Source organism: Aythya ferina (genome assembly GCF_964211825.1).
Source record: "Aythya ferina genome assembly, chromosome: 1".
Taxonomy (NCBI): Eukaryota; Metazoa; Chordata; class Aves; order Anseriformes; family Anatidae; genus Aythya; species Aythya ferina.
In genome coordinates, this window is record NC_140296.1 from 142829543 (window position 1) to 142850449 (window position 20907).

A 20907-nucleotide genomic window follows, 5' to 3' on the forward strand; every position below is an offset into this window, starting at 1 on the left:
ATAAAGACAGCTGCTGCACAGACAGCACTGAAGGAAAAAAAATGGAAAACAGAGGGACAATTAATGTCATAGCCGACAAAAAACACACGAAAGCAGCTAACACCCTGCTGTTCAACTCTATTCATGCCCTTGGAACCAGGGAATACCATATTTCTCACATTTGAAAGATAGAAATGAAAATCCAATTAAAAAAGTATCTTTGAAGATCAGAATCCTAATACATATAAATCTGTTTTTACAGTTTTAGTTATAAAATGAGTCATGATAGCTCATTAACCAAAGCCGCTTTAACAGCTTAAATTATTTACAATTTTCTAAAACTATTCCTTTGTATGATAGTCAATTTAAGTCCTTTCAGATAGAGAGGTTCTCACAGACTATTGTAAATCCCAAAAAGGAACAGCTTGCAAAGAACTAAAATGACCTTTACAGTTCATTTTAAATTCACTTCCATAGGTGAAACTTGAATTTGAGAGCTCTATTTCAAGAGATGAGAGGGAGACTGTTACCAGGGTGTCAAGGAGCAGGACTTTATCAAGGTTAGCTCACAGTCTGCATTAAAATTCAGTGGTCAAGGAGATAAATCAGACCATGATGCTCAGAAATACTGTACAAGCTTTCATGCTGTAGTTATTTTATTGGAAATAAGAAATAAAATTTAAAAATATTTTTTTAAGTTATTGAAAAATAATTATACTAATGACTTAAAAATAATCCCATTCTATGAAAGGACAGATTCCAGTTCAAGTGTAGCTTTAGGACACATATTCAAGGACTATTCCCTGTGGACCAAAGCCACAGATGGAAGAGGTAAATACTATAAAAAGTATACATACATAGGTAGTGCTAAATTTACAACAAACTTACTTTGAACCTTAAGCAGGCACCACTAGGTACACACTGGAATGAAATATCGATCAAATAAAAATTGAATTTAAATTTAGGATCGTAATTTTCAATTTGAATAGAGTTCTATAAAAAGCTGTCTGTTTATTCAGTCTTTTTTCTTTCACAAGTAGCATATTGCCATCTCTTGATCTCATGGGTTTTGTCTGGTTATTTTTTCAGCCTTTCTTTGCATATTGAAGTGTATTCTTCCCATGTGACATTTCCTTGCACAGCATTTAGAAGATCCATAAAACAATTTTGCCTTAATTTTTTTTCATCTAGTTTTTTCTTTTTTAAAGAAAAGTGAAGACATTTTATCTTTGTGATCTTGAGTTGACCATCTGTCCAATTCACATATAAAACACCCAAGCTAACTGTTGCACACAAGGACAGAAACTGCATAATGTTAAGCCACTGTTACATTTCAGCTCTTGTTTTGGTCTGGAGCTTCACAGACCTTTTACAACTCTGAAAACCTACTGAAATAAGTGTCTAGTAATAACTGCAAAAAAAAATAAAAAATAAAACCAGGATTTCTCAAAGCCAGGAATTTTGTTGTTTTGTTTTGTTTTTTTTTTGTTTGTTTGTTTTTTTCATTAACATTTAATTACAGTATATAGCTATTTAGGGAAGCATCTTTTCATCGTAAGAAGAAAACAAGTTCAAGTTTATGCACGTACTTACCTGTGTTACATTTAAAAAATAAATTTAAGGTTCAGGTTAAAACACTAAATAACTCCAAGCCTGATTCAATTGCTTCTGTACTTCAGACACTGCGTACAGCATCCCAAAGGGGAAGCTGTACCTCTAGTGCTGAAGCAACTCTGGCCACTGCTCCATTTACACAAAAGGGGTTACTCAGTCAAAAGAACAGAAAAACAGACATTAATAACATGCAATGGAGAGTTTAATCGAAACATGCTCTTTGAAAGAAAAAGAGGCAGATAAAAATCTGCTGAGTCGTGTAGCACCTGAGTTAGTGAAGGTCCCGGAAAAGGTGGCAGCGGCTCACTGGACGGAGTGCCAGCTGGAAGTTCAGAGCCTACTGGTAGCACCTATGATGAAGAGGAAACGCGAGTCCATCAGACACGGCACAACAGGAGGATCAGACACCACGTTACAGTCAGTCGTGCTATATGACAGAGGCCTCTACATTTTTTCTGTGGAGACTTCCTTCCTGGAAAGTTAGCATCGAGTCCTTGGGGAGCTTTGTGACAGCTGAAGCGTGTGTGTCAGGGCTGGAAGGGTTGTCTGGTTTTGTTGTTTTAATTCAGGCTGCCTTTGACTGGCCACAATTACCAGTTGAAGCAAGCTGCTCTGCCCAGGAGCAGAGCATCTTGGCAATTGTATTTTCAAGTCTGCGAGAAATGCTACAACAGCATTTCTTCATAAATAAAGCCTCTTTGAAACGTTTTTGGAAGGGTGCAGGAATGCACTCAACCTCCTCACAAAAGATCTCTTTTAATGGCCCACTAACAACACCAAGCCATGTGCTGCTGGCAAGCTGTTCCAAGCAAAGACTTGATCAGAAACTGTCACACTTGAGGATGTCTCCACTTGTTGAAAGCCCATTCGAAAGTTTCTTACACCAGTCTCCTGATCCATTACTGGCCTTGATCCTGAGGATATTGATCACCCACAGAAGATGACTAGGCCATGCAGCTGAATAAGGGGAAGTCATCCAGGTTACATGGAAGGGGTTAGAGAGACCGGAAAGGTTAGAATGAGGGATCAAAGCCTCCCAGCAAGGTCGGAGAGCACATTCCAGTTAGTTATGTCCATTGTTAGGGAAGTGGGAAGTCCTAGGAACTAAGCAATCCATTACACAATTTGCAATTCTTATTCTCAGCTGTAACCATGAAGGTTTGTCCGTGACTCTGAAGTTTCAGAAACACAGGATAGCCTTATGAGTTCCAGCGCTGGTCAGCCAGCTTCCCATCTGTGACAGGAACACTGCTGGGTACGTGTCACCAGCCCAAAGTCTGCTCTGGTCCTTGCAAACAGAACCAGTTCTCGCCTGCAGTCACGTTACCACAGCTTACCTAATAGTTCAGACTGCAGAAATAACTGTCCAGTGAGGATACCTGCCATAATTATCCACCCTTCCCCAAATGTTGGGGTAGGAACTTAGCCAAGTTGTATTACCTCAGCTTGTGTGCATGTGCTACGAACATACACATGGGCATTACTGTTTCTGATGCATGTTGACTTGTTCAGCTGTGGTAAATTAATCACTTTGTTTATAAATAAGAGGTAAAACATACTTTAAATACATTCGTAAGACAACTCAAAACATATTTACCGTGCAGGCTAACAGGCTGACCATAAACAAAATCAAATACCCCCCTCACCCCCCAGTTTAGTAAACCCCAGATAACTAAAGCATTAAGCTCCTTAAAAACAACACCAAGTGAAACTAAAGTTAAGTTTTGGAAGAAAAAAAGAAAAAAAAAGAAAAAAAAAAAAAACACAAAGTAATTTAGAAGTGAAAGACTCAGAAAGGAGCTAGTTTTCCTAGAACAGACATCAAAAACCCCAAATATTTACTACATTTAAATCCAAGCATTTTTAATTACAGGTTTGCAATTAGCAGGTTTCTAACTATTCCCAACTGTTCCTGAACCAGCAACTAGGTTTTACAGTTTTTTAATCTTTCTTTAATTCTCAGCTTCATTTCAGTATAAATGCCTCTGCATCTAGATTTCTTCCCTAACTTCCTTGGCATTATTCATGCGCCTCCACAGCAGAAATTTCCTACTTTGCATTTGAAAACAATCTAAAAGGGAAAGAAGTGCCCCACTGGGCAATAACACAATTTTGCTTAAAATGTAACTTCTGAGTCCAAGTTGGTGAATCATTTACAATTCAAGGCAAGTGTTATACGGACATGACCTCCACTAGGTAAGAGAAAAGATGCCATTTCTAGTATCTGCTGGGGTTCAGGGAAAAAAAAAACAGATGAGTCTCCACAGTCTCAGCTCCATTCATTCAGTATCCCCTTTTACATCTCCATCTCTTACTTCTCCATTAAGTTTACTCCAGTGTGGTCTTTGTTAAAGGTGGATTTAGAGGTCAACGTGTAACCCATGGGATAACTGTAGACTTATACTCTCAGTAGCATCAGTATGGTTTACTTAACCTTCAAGGAAGAAAACCCAAGGTAGGGAAACAGAATATGAATGCAGCTGAGAGTAGTATAGCAAAATCAATCAAATAGAAAGGGATTCCTAGAAAACTGTAACAAATAAAATAAGGAGAAATCTTGGAGAGGCTGGTGAAATTCTCAAAGGTTATTGCTATAGCAGCTATAAAATTCCCTCAGGTCTCAAATTTTACATGTTAGTCTACTAACACACTATTATGATTAGCTGTAACTTCCTTATCCAATATAAAATTAATGAAATTATTTCACCAATTCTTTTCAGTGATCACATCTGGTTTCGTCCTAGAAAAATATCTATCTCTACACAGGAATGGTACCATATTCATACCCCATCTGTTCCTTCACCTTTGTAAAAACAGCTGGGAAAGTAATAACATCAGCCTGGTTGGCAAGGCACAGGAGTTCTGCTCTCTACCTCACCCTAGAAACTTAATTTATTTATCGTAGGGCAAGGCAAGAAGCCTTAAGTTTGTTTTCTGTTGCCTTGCTCCCCTGAACAGAGCATTCAAGATTCCCCAAGGGGGAAGTATTAATGATTCTACCGCTAGCAGAAAAATACAGCAGCATCAGTGTTTTACAGCATGGGAAAGAAGCCTCCAAGGACTTGGATGTGCTTCTCAGAGAAGCACAGAAACATAAAAAGGGGAAAAAAAAATACGTTTTGGTTATGAAATCAGTGTTCAAAATTAGAGATAAATAAACTTAGATTTTCAAGTCCCAAGGAAGTACTGGCTAAAATAGTAAGGGAAGAATCATTTTCTACATCTGCTACATACACAATCACAGAGGCAGTGTGAGGAAGCTGTATTAGTAAGAGTACAAGGGAAAGACTGCTCATAAATGGAGATGGTAGGAGCATTAACTCAGTTAGAATGCCTTGAACATTAACCAGCTTCAGGTCATTTGGGTAACTCTTAATAACGTGCTTTAACTTTTGGTTAGCCCTGAAGCGGTTGGGCAGTTGGACTCAATGATCTCCGTAGGTCTCTTCTAACTGAACTATTCTATTCTAATAACAAGGTTGGCTGAAGACAATGAAGTGTTGGTGAGTGGGAAAGAATGTTACAGAAACAGAAGTGCACATTAAGGTTTTTCTTTTGTTAAAAACCTGAATGCTTCTTCAACCATTTGCACGTAAGGTTTGAAAAGGAAAGAGCTAACTATGGTTTAAAATACTGAAATGCACTGGCAACAATTCATAAGATAATCGCCAGCCTAATTTGACATACCTACACTTCTGGTTAGTGAGCCAAGTAGCAACTTCATGACATCTCAAATTGTTACTATACAACGTAGCTCAACACTTTATGAAACAGTGCTTGCAGAGCACAATTCAGAAAAAAAAATACTGTTTATGTTTCCAGATACTCTCATCTCTTCAAAATTTTTCAGAACCCTGTTTTCACAAATCTAGCATTTGGAAGAAAGAGACTATCAGACTATCCAGGCACTATGTAAGGAACAGAGGACTTAAAAAAAAAAAAAAAAAAAAAAAAAAAAAAAGCACTGTCAGGTTCATCCTTGCTTTCAAAGATCAGGCTAATGATAAGAAGCAAAGCTAAGCTAAGCAATCACAACTACTTTATGAAACATAAAACCTCCCTGACTTGTTTTACCTATTATGGATAAAATAAAAACCTATTTAAAGCAAGACTCTCAAACTTCTATTTGGAAAAAGATAAACAAAAAAACCACACACTTCATGGTGCTTCACTCTTCATGGTAGGAGTAAGAAAAACGAACAGTGACATTTGATAGCTCAGACACGATATAGAATTGGACATTTGTTTCAGCATGGACAGAAGAAAACACCTCTTGGGACAAATAAAACAAGATGAAATTTTCCTGCTGATCTTATAACCAAAGACATACTTGTCTAAATAAATATTTTGCTGTAAAAAAAGGGATTCTGTTCAAAAAGGCTGTTTTCTACAATACTTGAATATTCACACAAACGTTGCATTTCTTACCGGTACCCTGCTAAGAGGGGGCTTCGAAGGAGAGGTGCCTGGTTTCACTGCTGCTGTTGCAATGCTGCTTGGTGCCGAAATATAGCTGACTGGGGTGATCACTTGCCCAGGGGTGGCAACTGGTGTCAGCACTGGCAAGCCAGTTGGTCCAAGAGGCAAACTGCTTGGAGGTATACAAGTGCTAACGGATGTCAGGGGTTTAGTTGGTGCCACAGCGGTGGTTGGTATCCCAGGAATAACAGTAGTTTCCATTATCAGCGATGTCTCCAGAGATACTGATGGATGTGCTGTTCCCACGTTACTGTGTTCACTGAAGAGAGACCGTAGCTTTTCTTCCAGGGTCTTTATATCGTCAATACCAGGTGCTTTAGACTGAGCATCAGCATCAGCCTCCATACAGTGAACGTGAGGTTGGTTGGGTAACGGAGCCGGCTGAGGCTGGCTGTGTATCAATGTTTGCTGTACTGCAGGCAAGTTAGTGACTGGCTGTGGTAAGACACCAGGTAAGGGAACCTGGGGCAACATAGGTGTTGCACCTGGAATTTGGGGCAGGACAGGTGTTGATGTAATTGCTGATGGGATGAGTAAGGGATGTATAACGGGCTGAGTGACGGAACCACATACGCTTGTTGCTACAGAGGATGATAAAGGTGCAGAGACTGGGAGAGGTAAGCCAGCTGCACTGCAAAGCTGTGATTTATCTACAGGCTGCCCACTCTCAGGTAGTGATTGTGGAGCACTGACAACTGTTGTTTCTGCCAGACTGGAGACAGAGCCACTAGTACTAAGCTGAGGAAGCTGCAAAGCCACATTCTGAGCCAGAGACAGGGCAACAGATGTCTGTGGTGCTGCTACACTACTCACAATTTGAGGAGCAGACTGAGATGTCACAGCTGGTGCAACGACACCAAGACCAGTGACACCAGCAACCTGGGTAGCTGGCAGTGCCAAAGAAGCCGGTGTGCTGATGCTGGGGGCAATGTCTGCAGTTACTGGCTGAGCAGGCTGGGACGTGACAGTTAAGGAGAAAGAAGCAGGGGCGCTCGCACTGGAAGCCACACCACTGGACTGCTGTCCAGACTGTGAGGCTGGAGGAGGGGAAACAGAGCTTGGCACACTTGCACTTGGCGCAACTCCAGCAGCTGCACTTTCTGAAGGCAAAGTAACAGAACCTGGAAGAGAAACACCTGTGCTAGAGGGAACAGATATTGAAGGAGCAGCTGCAGATGTGGGAGGTGCACCACTGCCTGCCATGGTAGAAAGCGCGGGTGGAAACGGTGGTATTGTTTGGTTGAACACTGGAGGAGCTGTACTAGGTCCTTCTGTCATCTGAGCATGCCCCATCTCAGAGAAAGCTTGCTGCAAGCTCAGTGATGATGCAGAGTGGGAGAGATTCATTCCAGGACCATGTAGTGGAGATGCAGCAACTGAAGGAATAGAAAAATATCAACACTGTAATGAATTTTGCTAAGTGAACTATCTCCTACTGCTAGACTAAGACCAAGCTTATCTCTCTGCATAACTTAGAAAATATATATATAAATCCAGGAACAAATTAAAACCACTGAATTAAGGTTTCAAAGTATTGCAGACAGCCCATCAACAATTTTTCCTGCAAGAATCCTGCATATCATCATCCAGATTATAACCACTCCTTACCAGCCCAGTCATTTCCCTACTTCCAAGTACTTTAAGTGCATAGGAGCTTGTCTGTTTAGTCAACTAAATTCAGTTTTGAAGAACAAGTCTTAGCCTTCAGATTTTAAGAGTTTAGATAACTTACCCATATCCGGAGTTTCTTTTGCTCCAGGAATAGCAGAGGTGAAAAATCCCTGTTCTTTTAACCGACTCTCAGGGACAGGGCTGACAATAAACCGTCTTCCTGCAGAATGGACAACCTGGGTAAAGGAGCTAGGAGGAACCCCTAAACAGAAAGAAGTTGGATATTCAGTGATACAGAGTTGCAACAAAATACATCACCTGCAATATGGAATGTGAACTCCATCATACAAAATAAAAACCTGGCTGCACCCATCCGCTGAAACAGAAAAGGTAACTGTCGAAAAAAATCACAAAAGACTTACCTATTCTTTGTGGCATGGAAGATGTAGGATCTGGCTGTTTGAACTCTAATTTCTGTAAAGTAAGATAAAATTTAAAGTTCTATTCTGAAACAGAAACCCACAAGATAGTTCTTAAAATGCTAGCTTACTGAAATGTGGGCATTTAAGGTATGCAGTGCCATGGACCCAAGCACCAGTACTAGACCAGTAGAATTTTACCTAGACAAATGTCATCTAAGCGCTTTTATAACTTCGTGGTTTAGTGACTGTCAATGTAACAAATTGATCTAAGCATCTTTTTTTTATAACAGGAAGTCCAGCCTATTTCCTTAAACAATCCATAGGTAAATAAATGGATGTTTCAAAGTAGTTCTAGGTGGAAATAAGGCAGAGATTCAGGAAATATCACCCCTTATGATTCCCAACAACCAGCTTCAATACTTGTGCTTTCCAATTGACCCATCCAATCTCTTAGTAGCTAACTGACCACAGAGGGCCTGAATCCAAGCTCTCAGTGTTCATGGAGCAGCAGAAGGCTAGGGATTTTAGTGTCCTACTTTACAACAACCTCAAACCCAAGAATCCTCAGCATTTAATACTGTCTGCCTAGCAGACATTTGGTTAATTTCCTGTTTGGAAATTCAGCACCTTCAGAAGCATTAGAACATGTCAAAAAACAATGGTTTAAGTTATTTATCTTTCTAAATGAATTTTAGGCTTTCATCCTGATCTGAAGCTCTGGTTATCTTTTCATTTCATTTTTAAGCTTTGATATTTCCCATGAAAGGATGTTTCAGTTCTAACTAGCTCTGCTCACAAAACAATACCACCCAAAACTGAAAAGGTGAATAGCTAAAGCAATCCATCTTTTACATACCTGCGACCCTTGAAAGAAGCCATCATCTTTTGTCCGCATACTCTCCAAACCCTGATCACCTTCTGGCTCCACACTTACATCCTCACTCAGCATTTCATCTGCTTTCTCAATGATCTCTCGCACCTGTTCTACAAATGAGTCTCTCTCAGTTGCTAAAATAAACTCATTCTGCACCTGTAAAGACAGCAAAAGAGCAATATTTTTTATTTATCACAATTTATTTCAGAACTATGTATTGAACATTGAGTGACCATAATTTAACTTTCAGTGTTACTGTTTGTCCTCCCTTCACCATTCTTATGCACAAATTAAAGTTGATGACATCCTGAAGGGAAACAATTGTTTCTCATCATCTCCAGCACTGAAATACTTGCCCTTGTTTTCTCTTTACTGTGGAACAATATTCGATCTCATTTTCTACCTGTCACCTCAATCTTTCCTTAACACAGTGAAATTGAAAATTAGCAACCCCGTTTTACTGGCACATTTAAAGAAAGATATATTAAAAAAAATAAAATTCTATATTGCAAGATGGATTCTGTGCTACTCTATTTCCATTGTGTACTGAACTAGCTCTTGAAAGTCTGACTGCAGTACATAAACACAATTATTACGTTCCCTATTTGGTGAGAGGAAGCACATTCAGCCTATCTAGTTCCAACACACTGTACTGCTTTATAAAAATACACACTGCTGCTTATGTTGGGGTAAATGAGATTAAATAAGTACACTGTGCATTTAGACAAAAATTCTTAGTTTGTTAGTCTGAACCAACAAAAAAATCTGTCTCCTGAAATACTACACAGTAACATCCTCCCAGAGTCGGTTACTCTACGAAACCTAAGTAAAGATGTCAGTCAGAGTATCTCTGTGGGGAAAGAAAGTGCCTTAGAGGTAAAGCATGAGGCACTGTTCTCAACAGGTTTTTGGGATGCTGGTTCAGAAACCCAAGAAACAGGCATGATGTACTTATATCAGCCTTTGCAATGCAGAATACTTACTAATTAAAAAAAAAAAAAACTTCAGTACTTTACTTAAAGTAGTGCCAGATACCTAGGAGGTATGTGGAATAGACCTTGTAAGTCTGACTGAAATTAATATTGAAAAGTCTTATAACGAAAAGTTTCCTCAATATTCAACAAGAAAGTGGCGAGCACAAAATTCTAGATTAGGTCATGTACTTTTGATGACGTGACTGTGCTTTGGAAACAGTTCACTTACTTTGTTTGCACTCGTCAACCGTCTGCTCTTTAATCAAACATACCGTTTTATTCCTCCATAGGATCAGTTGAGACATGATACAATGTAAGATCTGTATCGCCGGCATATTTCTTGACACTTAATATCATGTAACTGACTTGTTTACACTGTCAATACAGGTACATAGGCAAGAACCAACTTCCTTTCCTGGAAAGGCTTTCTCTCCTGAGTCTCTAGTTTGGTTCCTTCTGAAAAGGTAGGAACCCAGCACAGACCACCTATTATTATTCTGCCACCTTTCTGTGCCAAACAGTGAATACCACACAAGTGTCCAAGAAGCTGGGGAAAAGATACTGCTTTTTGTGTTACATCCCGCTTCAAACCACTTCTTCACTCCATTTCAGTAACGCTAAAGTGATCTCAGTCTCATTCAGATTGTGCCAGCACGGGAATATAAATCTAAATTAAAATAATTGTGGGAGGCTCTATTCTACACTACATGGTACTTGCATTTAAACATGTCCTATATAAATATGTGTGTGTGTGTTTAAATGGTAAGTTCTTTTCTATGTTTGACCAGTATCTGCTGAATGAGAGGCTTATTTGTTTATTTTCAGAGACATTGGCTAGCTTAGTCAAAAGCAGCAGTCATTACTAACTTTCAGAAATGAGAAAAAAAGTGATTTTCATTCCTTAAAGGGCAGAATCTTGATGTTTCAGTTAAGAACAACAAAAACTCAAACCTTAAGCAGAAGTTTTAAAGATTTAGCAATGTTGTGGCCTTGGAAAAGCAAATGATTTATTTAACTTTGTGGTGTTTTCAAAAAGTTGTCTGCAGGTTTTCCAAAAATTAGACCGTGAAGAAATGAAAGCAGATAGACTCAGTAAAACCTGAAATTTTAGGATTAAAAAAACCTGACTCAAATGCTCACATGAATTAAGAATGCAATATTAACTGTCAATTTCATATTCCACTCATATTCCAGTCTCTAGCTGTACTTACAAACCAATAAAGTGAGCACAGGAAAAAGAGGAAGCAGGCTATGCTACATGGAAAGAAGCAAGTGAGAAAATAAGACTGCTTATATTATTACTGTGATTAAGACTGGATTCAATCTTTTATTTCTGAAACGTATCTTACCATAATCGAAGCAATTTCCTCAGGGTTGTCACCATCCAAATCAAATTTGAAAGTAACCATTTTCCGATTATGTGTCTCTAGCTGGCATTCCACTACCCGATCACCTTTATTTGAAACCTAAAGTAAATAAATTATGAAAAGCATGAGAATATAAGGCTTGAGTTTTAAAGCCCATGGAGGCAAACCAAAAGTAGTGCTTTAAGATGAACACATTCTCTTTTTCTAGACTAATAAACGGTGCAATTTACTGCACTATTTTTCTGAGGATCTGCCAATTATTCAAACATCCAAGGTTACCTTGTCCACGTTTCTCTAGAACTCCTGATGCTCCCTTGTTCCTTACTAGCTTACAGGTCACTGGCCTAGCTTTACTAGTAAGATTAAAGCAAATATTCAGGAATAGTCTGTGGAATCACTAGTGGCTAAGCAAGCTGATTTTGCCATCTGTAATGCTCCCAAAAGCTCCTAGTTATGACTTTTGGAATACTTACTCCAGAAGCAGAAGAAATATAGTGGATAGCTTGTGTGCTTAGAGGTGTCTGGGGGGAACAGCAACATACCAAACAAGCACACAGAAGACACATATTCCTCAGAAGAAAAGCAACTTCTGAAGTTCAAAAACAGGCATCAACATTACCAAACTGTCACTTAAGTTAAGAACAAAAACCACAACACTCACATTTAGAATTCTCAGTTTTGGCCTAGCAGTCTTCTCATGGCGAGAGCGACTACGGACAGACCTCCGCATGTGACGCTTGGTAGTCCTCCCTTCGTGCCTCCCACTAGAAGCTGGAACATTCTCATTGCCATCACTCAGTCCTGAAGCAACATCAGAATGTGCACTAAAAAAAGCAACTCTGTATTAGTACCCGTGCACTCCATAGCTGTAACAACAATACCGTTTACCCTGCCAGATGATATTCTCCTCAGGATAGCAGTGGCTGCCTGTTAATCACAGAGCAGGGGAGAAGAATCCTGTCAACCAATAAAGCTGCTTGAATAGTAATTATAAGAGTAATTAATTATGTATTTCTTGTAAGCTGAGCTGTACATCTTCCAAATATGTTTTCAAGCTGCTTGAATTTTAAATTCTGTTTAAGTGCCAAAAGGACAGAAAAGCATCCCTTATAGTCAATACAAATGATTAGAAGTCACTATGCATGAACCTATTTACTCCCTTCATAGTCTGCTGTAAAGCAAACCTTTCTTCAACTCTCATAAACCTATTTTTCCTCTACGAAGTTTATTTCCTCCTGTCCTCAGAGAACACCTCAAATGAAAAAGAAACATTCCCTGATGAAAGAGAGGTATCTAAAGATTTTTCTTCCTTGGATAATCTGCCACATAAAGTTGAAATTCAATATGGTGAAAAGAAATCCATGCTTACCTATCCATAGAGGAAGCCAAAGGAGTGGACTGGGCAGGCTGTGTTGATGGCAGCGACTCTGAAGGAGCAGTCTGTGAGACTCCTTGAGTGCCCTATGGATAGAAACCTGCATCAAGAACTCCAAAGAATCCCCATCCTTTTGAAGTCACCCCTTAGTTTTCAATTTTTCCTCCCAAATCAGTTATAAAGCTAAAAGCACTGCCTTTTTAGAACTTCAAACAGCTGGCATCTAGAAAGCTCTAATTTACAAAAAGATTGGAGAGCAAACTGCAGTGAAGCAAATTGTCATCCTGGGGAGGAGTGGGGGAAGGGCAGAAAATCAGCCATCCTTTCTGCTGCTACGTGTCACTACAGTTTGCCATGCAGCCATAGTCTTACTAACAGAATGTGCAAAAGGCAAGCCAATGCAGAACTCAAAGACGATTCAAATTCTCCCTAGCAACATCAACGCTGCAGGGAACGGGCATAACGAGAGGATCTCAAAGGCTATCAGTTGCAGTTTCTCATTGATATGGCAAAATATTCTACAGTACTAGCAAGAAGTGAAGTGTTAACAGGTTTTTGCCTGTAGGAGGCACACTCACTTCCCAACAGAACAGCCAGTGGCAACAAGGTCCCCACATTGGCATGACATTCTGCTGTAAGAAAAAGGTTATTTGAAACATTAATTTCCATCTGAAGACAAGCATGGAAGGGATTAGTTCCCCACACACGTACATTGTACCGTAATTTAAACACCCTAAATGTATCGTTACATTATATTCAACATAATTACCTCCACAACTGCCTGCTGTGAAGAGGCTGACGAGGCCTGTTGCGCTAAACTCACTGTAGGCTGGGGCACTTGAACCTGTCCTCCTAGGTTGCCCATAGGAACTAAAACATTTTGCTCCACATACGGCTGCACAACAGGGGCAAGATAGCCTGGCTGAGCCACTACATCTGTGGGTAAGGGAGGGGACAGTACAGCAGAAGGAACGCTAACAGAAGCCACAGCAGAGGAAGGTGCAACACTTGAGTCTCCTGGGTACTGAGGCGGCAGCCGAGATGGAAAGCCCTGCAACAGAAATGAAGGAGTCAAGTTAGCGAGTATCAAAGCTAATTAGGAAAAAATAAACAAACAAAATAAAAAAGTGTCAGTTTCAGGGGCATTTTCTAACTTTCCTTTCTGTATTTATTCAAGTTCTTCCAAAGACCATCCTTCCAGAGAAGCAGAGCAGCTGCTCAAGTAGCCAAAGCTCAGCTTACAGGTCATCATGCTACAACGAGCAAATTCCCACCCAAAATTTCAAGTCTCAGTTGAAACAATCTTCATCTCCCAACTCTCTCCAGTTGCCTATGTGACTTAATATTTTAAAGACCTGAGACTTGAAATTAGTTTGAAGAATTTTCAGGCTGAACTGCTCAGACTACGTTATGCAACTGCTGCTGATTCTCGAGACTATCAGTACCTCAATGCAACTTTGTTCTAAAAGAACAATCACACGCCAAGTCATAATTTTTGTCACTATTCATATTGCCATTTTTACAATGATTGCACAAAGTAGATTGAAACAGTCCTTGCTGACCAGTCTAGCACTTCATGATTAGCATCAGGTACTTACTTTATATTCAAGATCCATGTTGCCTTATTTCTAGAAAATCAGTGTAAACCCCTCCCCACCTCCCTTCCCCTTCCCAGACTTGGTATGAAATACTGACATTGCTGAATATGCTGCCACAGATTCTCTTTCCAAAACAAGACTCCCATATTTAAATCACAATGTTTTGGGTCTCTTTTTTTATTCAACTTGGCAGATCTCTTGGATATCCTCCTTGACACAGTTGTTGTCCAAAGTCCTGCACTATGTTTGTCATTTTAGACAAATTCCACTGCCAAATGTAAAAAATAAAAATAAAACTCAAAACACTAGGGTGTTGGAGGACACTTTTTCCTCTTTAAAAACGTCCTTGACCACAAAACAGAATTCATCTTTGTGGCTCAGTGGCTCTCTTCTGAGAAGTGAGTTGGCCAAGGCACACAGTTCTGAGCTGGCACCTTAGAGCAGGTGAATGTGGAGGGCAGGGGTGGGGAAGAGCTCTGCTGGCTTGCAACAATACCTGGTAAAGAGCATCTCCAGCAGGAAGTGAAGCTTCAGCAGCTTGTCCAATGCTGACTGGCAATCCCACGGACTGGACAGCCGGCTGTAGGAGCTGCGGGAGAACCTGGCTGGGCAACTGAGCCACAGGCTGCATCAGTGTGGGAAGCTGGCTAGGGACAACAGTTGATCCTACAGGGATAGCAGTTGCCGCAGCAGATGTTGCCAGCGTGAGCAATGGCTGATTCATGCCACCTGGCATTGAAATGGGCAGCGACTGGAAACCCGGCTGAGCCACTGACACGTGAGGAGCTGCTATGGGCAACTGAGAGACCGAGAACTGGGGAACCATGGAAGTTGGCAAGGGCTGTCCCATGGGTAGAAAGTGAGAGCCAATAGGGACTGATGGGGCAACTGATGGTTGAGGGAGAGAAGGTGCTGCAACAGGTAATTGAGGCTCGCCTTGGATGATCGACACTGGTTGGGAAACAGGAAGCTGGGGAGGTAAAGAAAATAGAGATAGATTTTTTTGTTTTTTAAGCAGGGTTGCAGAAAGCAGAATTTTTATGCATTAGTCAAAGAAAGAATTATTCAAGTTACAGCACTCTGTTAAAGTGGGTGGGGAGCACAGTTGGCAGAGTGGCTGGGAAGTTGTCTGGAGTCCCAAAAGGTCCTCACTTCGCAACACTTCCCCTGAAGAACTCCACAAGCTCTTGAAACAGACACCCACAGAGGGTGAAAGAGCAACATTAGAATACCCTGAAGCACTGACTTGTGCATAAACAGAATCCAATTCCCCTCAACTCCGTCCCCAGAGCCAAGCCTGTCCTCTTACAGGAAAAAAGCACAAATCTTTCAACAAATCTCTTAGCTTTGGATATGGGGACTAAAGCAATGGAGAATGAAAAGCCACTGTGCCAGCATTCAGAGAATGGCAGGGGATATGTCAATTAAAGCCAGCAAATGATGCAACTTGAGAGACAGTTTAGATGAACAAGCAACAAAACAATAATTATAAAAACAAAATCAAGGCTCACATGTTCAAGATAGAGATATGAGCCAAAATGAAGTAATACTCAGTAACAGAAGCTTCTTGATCAGGGAGTAAAGGAGAAGAGCTGAGTAAGAGAGATGACAAGAGTGGAGAAGGCAGTCCTTATGGTTCACTACCTAAATATGTGAACATGTGTTTTACACACACAATGGTGCAGAAGATGTACATTCTATGGGAAGCAGAGAAATGACAAGTTCCTGAAAATGCATTCATAGTACTCCATTCATCAAAATGCCTCATGATATTTTTGACAGTTTAAAGATCTTTGAGCATGGAAGCGCTATCCCTCCCTCAAATAAATTATTCATGACTGCCATGTGTGAAAGAAAGTTTCCAATACATATTTTCCAGCCAACCCGACAGTTGTAGTATACCAAGAACACTACTATCTGGATGAATGTTTTGGAACTATTCAGAGAAGACAATAAAAGTGAAAGTAGCAGCATATTTAATTTGCCAGCTGTGAAGACAGATCTTCTGCTGGAAAGAAAAATACTGCTTACCTGTGTCCCAGCTGCTGCCTGAGGCATTGGCATAACCTGTGAAGTTTGAGTTTGAGAGACAGTTTGTGGGGGAGTGGCACCAGTAGAAACTGATGGCTGCGGCGCTAGGTATTGTCCAGGTTGCTGAGAAGAGGCTGGCTGCTGTGCATTCTGTAGCAGGGAAGAGAGGCAGAAGCTATTCTTAACGCCCCAAAAAGGAAGATTTAACATTATATCTATTTAAATTTCAACTTTTATTCCCTGCTAAGCGACCTTAATGGTTCTTCTGAACATACTGAGTGAATTAAACTTTAACCTTCCTTAGTATTACTAATAAAATTCCATTATCAGCACCAAATCTTGCAACAGGATTTTTGTTTCAGTGAAAACAAGAATGCAGATTCTATAAAGGGAAACAGACAATTAAGAAGATACTATTTCAAGTTGGAAGAACTCATCAGAATGAGGTCTGTCTGTCTAGACAGTCCATTGCAAATCCTGATGTGCTCTTCCTTGCATGGCATCTCCACTGCAAGCTTAGTTAAGAGCTGGGGAAGACAGACATATGAGAAGAAGCATTAACATGATTCTAAAAATAAATTTCAAAAAGTTACCGAAATTAGTCTCATAGCATGTTAAGACTGTATAATAGACAGAGGATTCTTCTTTTCTTGTCCAAAACTATGAGTTGAAGAGTAGACAGGGAAAGGCTGCTCCTTAAGGAGTCATCAAGTTCCCACACTGAAAATATTTTAGTTCCAGGTTTAGAAACTGATCATACCTGCTGAGTGTGTTGGGTAGGCTGAGAAGGTACCGATGCACTACTTGAAGTAGACTGGCCTTGCACTTGTGTCTGGAGGGGAAAAAAAGAATCAGCTTAAAAAAACATATGGTTTCTGCAGCAGGCAGTTAAAATCATTTCTGCCTGGAACAAGCTGGTTGTAATAGGTTTCTAGCTGTTCTTTTTGGACAAGTAGTTCATTTGGCCAAATTCCACTATGAAAACCAGAACAAAGTAGTGCCATCTGGAAAAGTACCAAACTCCATTTTAAGTCTTCCAAGACAAACAAAGTCTTTGCAACCCAGATGCCCCTCGATTTGAGACAGATCAGCCTACCATCTTCTTCCTCCACTGATGACGTGTTAAGATCAGGATGCCTTGGTAGGTATAATAACTGGAAATAGAGGCATTAAAGTTTACCTTTTCGTGTGTTCTGAACACAGTTGGAGGGGAGGGGATAAAAGAAGGCTAGAAGAAAAAACTGTTTTAAAAAAAAATCAACGATATACAGACTTCTAGACCAATAACAAAGTACTCAATACATGTATGTATCATTTGTTTTTTTTGAGAGGCATGTCAAAATCCAAGCCAAAAGTCATTTCCAAACTCACTACCAGCCAAGAATTAGATTTGGAAGAATCTGGAGGCCCACATTCTAGCTGAGACAGAATTTTGAATGAATAAGCAACAACAAAAAATGGCTGAGTGGCATACAAATGAATATGAAAGATGCAGAGGAAAATGGAATGGATTTTCACCGCTGTTTTTGTGAGTGACCTTTTTGATCAGATTCTGGAGACAATTAGAGACCTCCAGATAAGTTCCCTAAGCACACACCGCTTTGGTGAACTGCCTTTGTAAGAAACATCTGGTGCATAGGTATATCAGGAATATCTACTAAAATGTCTTAATTCTCTGAATATTTAGCTTGCAGAAGCTTATTGGGAAAAAAGTTTATTAAAATCACATTATTTTAATTATAAAGATTTGGGGGGAAAGATGGCTGCCATTGAAAAAAGCCTTTTTTTTCTTTGCAGTTTTAGAAGCTTTTTGAGGCCCTTATTGGCTACAATATAAATATAATCTATAACCCATTGCGATAATATCTTTGTATTGACTCAGCTTGTGTCTTTTAGATTCTGATCTTTAGTGAATTAGATAAGAGCTCCTGGAACTTATATTCTGTAAAACAATCTGGATTCCTTATTATGTTTTCCAGGTGTATTTTTCATCTTCTGAAGTTCAGCAAGTTGTTTATGGAGAAACAATCTCAAAGTAATTTCAAACTGCTTGCACAGAAGCTTCACTCCACAAGTTCTCCTACAGCACAGAAGTTACTATCTATTACACTAGTGATTAAGCTGTTTCAGCTTTAACAAAACACCTTTATATCCCATACAGAAAGGCTTAAGTACTTAGCTCTAGATCTTACCACAAAAAACATAAACATTCTCCTCTTTCATCCAGAGGAATCACAAAATTGCTAATACCACAATAACTGAAGCGTCAGAGTCCTCAATTCCAAGAACACCAAAAGGAACAAGAGAGAAGCTTACTTAAAGTAAATCTTCTCTTTTCACCACAAAAAGAATAATCTCGTGAAAAGTTTCAGAATACAAGCACAGACACAATACACATACTCCTCACATCCATGGTGTACAAACACATTACTGAAGGACATTACACTCACTACTGCAAGGACATTTACCATATATTGATAAAACACACACCTCCAGCTAAGCTTCAGGTCTCAAATTTTGCTTTTTCAAAAGGACACCACATTCTAGGCTTATAAGGAAGCAAAACCTACAGTAGCAGTCATTTGTGCCACTAGTTTACTACTCTGCTTGTTTCCTTTCTTTAATGATCCTGCAAGTGCACTTCCAAATCCATGTACATGTAATATATACTGCGCTCCATTCCATTTTCTCCCCACTTCCTTCCCCCAAGCCTACGAAAATCTTTCACAGCTTTCAACAGTCAGCAAATTAATTCTTTTCATGCTGTTGTCCACCGTAATATTGTCCATACAAATGCTCAACTCCAGATAACACATTGTCATCAAACAACTGAAGAGCAGAAACAAAATACAAAGCAAATTTTACTATCAGTACTGACTCAAACTGCATAGAAGATGCATTTCATTAAACCCATTGGTTAACAGCCAGTTTGGTACTACAGCTATCTCCTTCCAAAACAGTAACTGGAACAAAAAACACTGACCACTCATTACCCTTAACACAGAAGCCCTACCAATATTTCACCCGAAGCTGAACACAGACTGAGGGGTTGCTGATGCCTCATTATTTAATAGCAACCTGTTCAGCTAAAGAAATCCTAGTACACCACTGACTTCTTGTAAAGGCACCCCCAATGAATGCTAAAATTTGAACCACATGGAGCAAGTGTAAGAGCAAGGCTCCCCTTTAAGTGCAAAGTATGATTTATAAAAAGCAAAGAAATTCTGGAAGGGTTTGCTCCTGTAACCTGAGGATAGAGTGCAGGTGGTCCTGATGAAAGCGAGGTGGACAAGGCCTGCTGAGTCGAGGCTCCCTGTTGGAAGCAGATGAAGAGCTGCGACTCTTGCAACACCTTCTGAGGCAGCTGAACAATGGGCAATGAGAAGTCTGAACCAAAAGCAGAAGATGAGCCCCCTGTAGGGGGAGGAGACTGGAAATCGCCAGTGTCAGAGGAAGTCATCTGTGAGGAATCACTGGAGTATTCTGGGCTTCCTTCTGGCCAGCTCCGCCTGGCAGAGCCCCCTCCGGGACCTGCTAACTCAGGACCAAGATAGTTATACTGCTCCTCTGTCACAGGCTGAAGCCGACCGTGCAACCCTACGCCTTGAGTGGATTCCTCTTGACTGGTCTCCATAGAGCCCCGGCGACTTCGGTAGACCCGTTGGGTTAAAATTGCCCCGTCTGCTGGAGCAGAACTCGGTGTGTGCACATGGAACTCAAAGACACAGCTCGTTCTGCCATCCCCGCTGTGCGAGAGCACAGCTGGGGCCGAGTGCGGAACAAATACCTGATGGAACGTCATCTGAGCAGGGTCTGCACTCAGAGGAGCTGAAACACTGGACAATGGAGAAAGGGGACTCATCCCAGAATCCAGCCTCAGGTTCTGAACATGTCTTGCCAGGAATGCTTGCCCCGACTGATAGTCAAACCCAGAGCTTTGTGGAGGACCACCTTGCACATGCTTTGACTCAGGGACCTGCTTCAAATGTTGTTCAGTCACGTGAGAGTTATAAGCTACTTGATCATACTGCTCGGATACCTGTGATGGATAGTGCATGCCCACCAAATATACAGCTTCTGGATGCATTCTGTAGTGAGCATCCTCTGGAGGCGTTGGTCCAGATCTATAGTCACTGTGTACAGGAGCTGGCTCAAACACAGGATTAACTTGCACATGCAGAGGCTCTCCAGCGACTCTATGAGCTGTTGTGCCCAGCATAACCAGTGCCTCTGGTGTCCAGTTGGTGGGACTACCACCAGGTGGAACTAAACTCTGGCCAGTCTTCAGCAATGGCTGGAAGTGGCAAGTTTGGGCTTCCAAAAATGAAGTGCTCTTGCGCCGCTGAGCGACTGCCACCTTCGGCGGGCAGACAGGTGGTGGTGAGAAAGACACCGGCCGTTCATGAACGGTTGGGAAAAATATCTGTGAATCTGGGAACGTTGGTGTTCCCCCACGCGGATGCTGAGGCTGTATCGACATGAACAAGACAAGTAATTCATACATTAAAAGTGAAGCACATTAACATGCACAGTTCACTAGGCAGTTCTGTGAAGTAACTTTATAGAATGGCTACTCAATTCAT

General features: G+C 40.6%; 1 protein-coding gene across 8 annotated transcripts in view; it reads right to left on the minus strand.

The window, feature by feature from the left end:
* WNK1 (WNK lysine deficient protein kinase 1) overlaps positions 1–20907 on the minus strand; it is a 104131-nt gene that overhangs the window by 16218 nt on the left and 67006 nt on the right. For 2 of the 8 annotated variants that reach the window (XM_084510938.1, XM_084510936.1), the window contains exons 9-22: positions 20364–20792; positions 17085–17156; positions 16325–16474; positions 14790–15263; positions 13465–13746; positions 13274–13327; positions 12690–12781; positions 11982–12144; positions 11303–11419; positions 8962–9135; positions 8106–8157; positions 7805–7945; positions 6022–7448; positions 1860–1943 (exon numbers count right to left, since the gene is read on the minus strand). In XM_084510938.1, coding sequence (XP_084367064.1) covers positions 1860–1943; positions 6022–7448; positions 7805–7945; positions 8106–8157; positions 8962–9135; positions 11303–11419; positions 11982–12144; positions 12690–12781; positions 13274–13327; positions 13465–13746; positions 14790–15263; positions 16325–16474; positions 17085–17156; positions 20364–20792 — 3711 coding nt within the window. Of the gene's footprint in view, positions 1–1859; positions 1944–6021; positions 7449–7804; positions 7946–8105; positions 8158–8961; positions 9136–11302; positions 11420–11981; positions 12145–12689; positions 12782–13273; positions 13328–13464; positions 13747–14789; positions 15264–16324; positions 16475–17084; positions 17157–19571; positions 20793–20907 lie in introns of all 8 variants that reach the window. The other 6 variants (XM_084510943.1, XM_084510940.1, XM_084510939.1 and 3 more) reach the window with 4 other exon arrangements.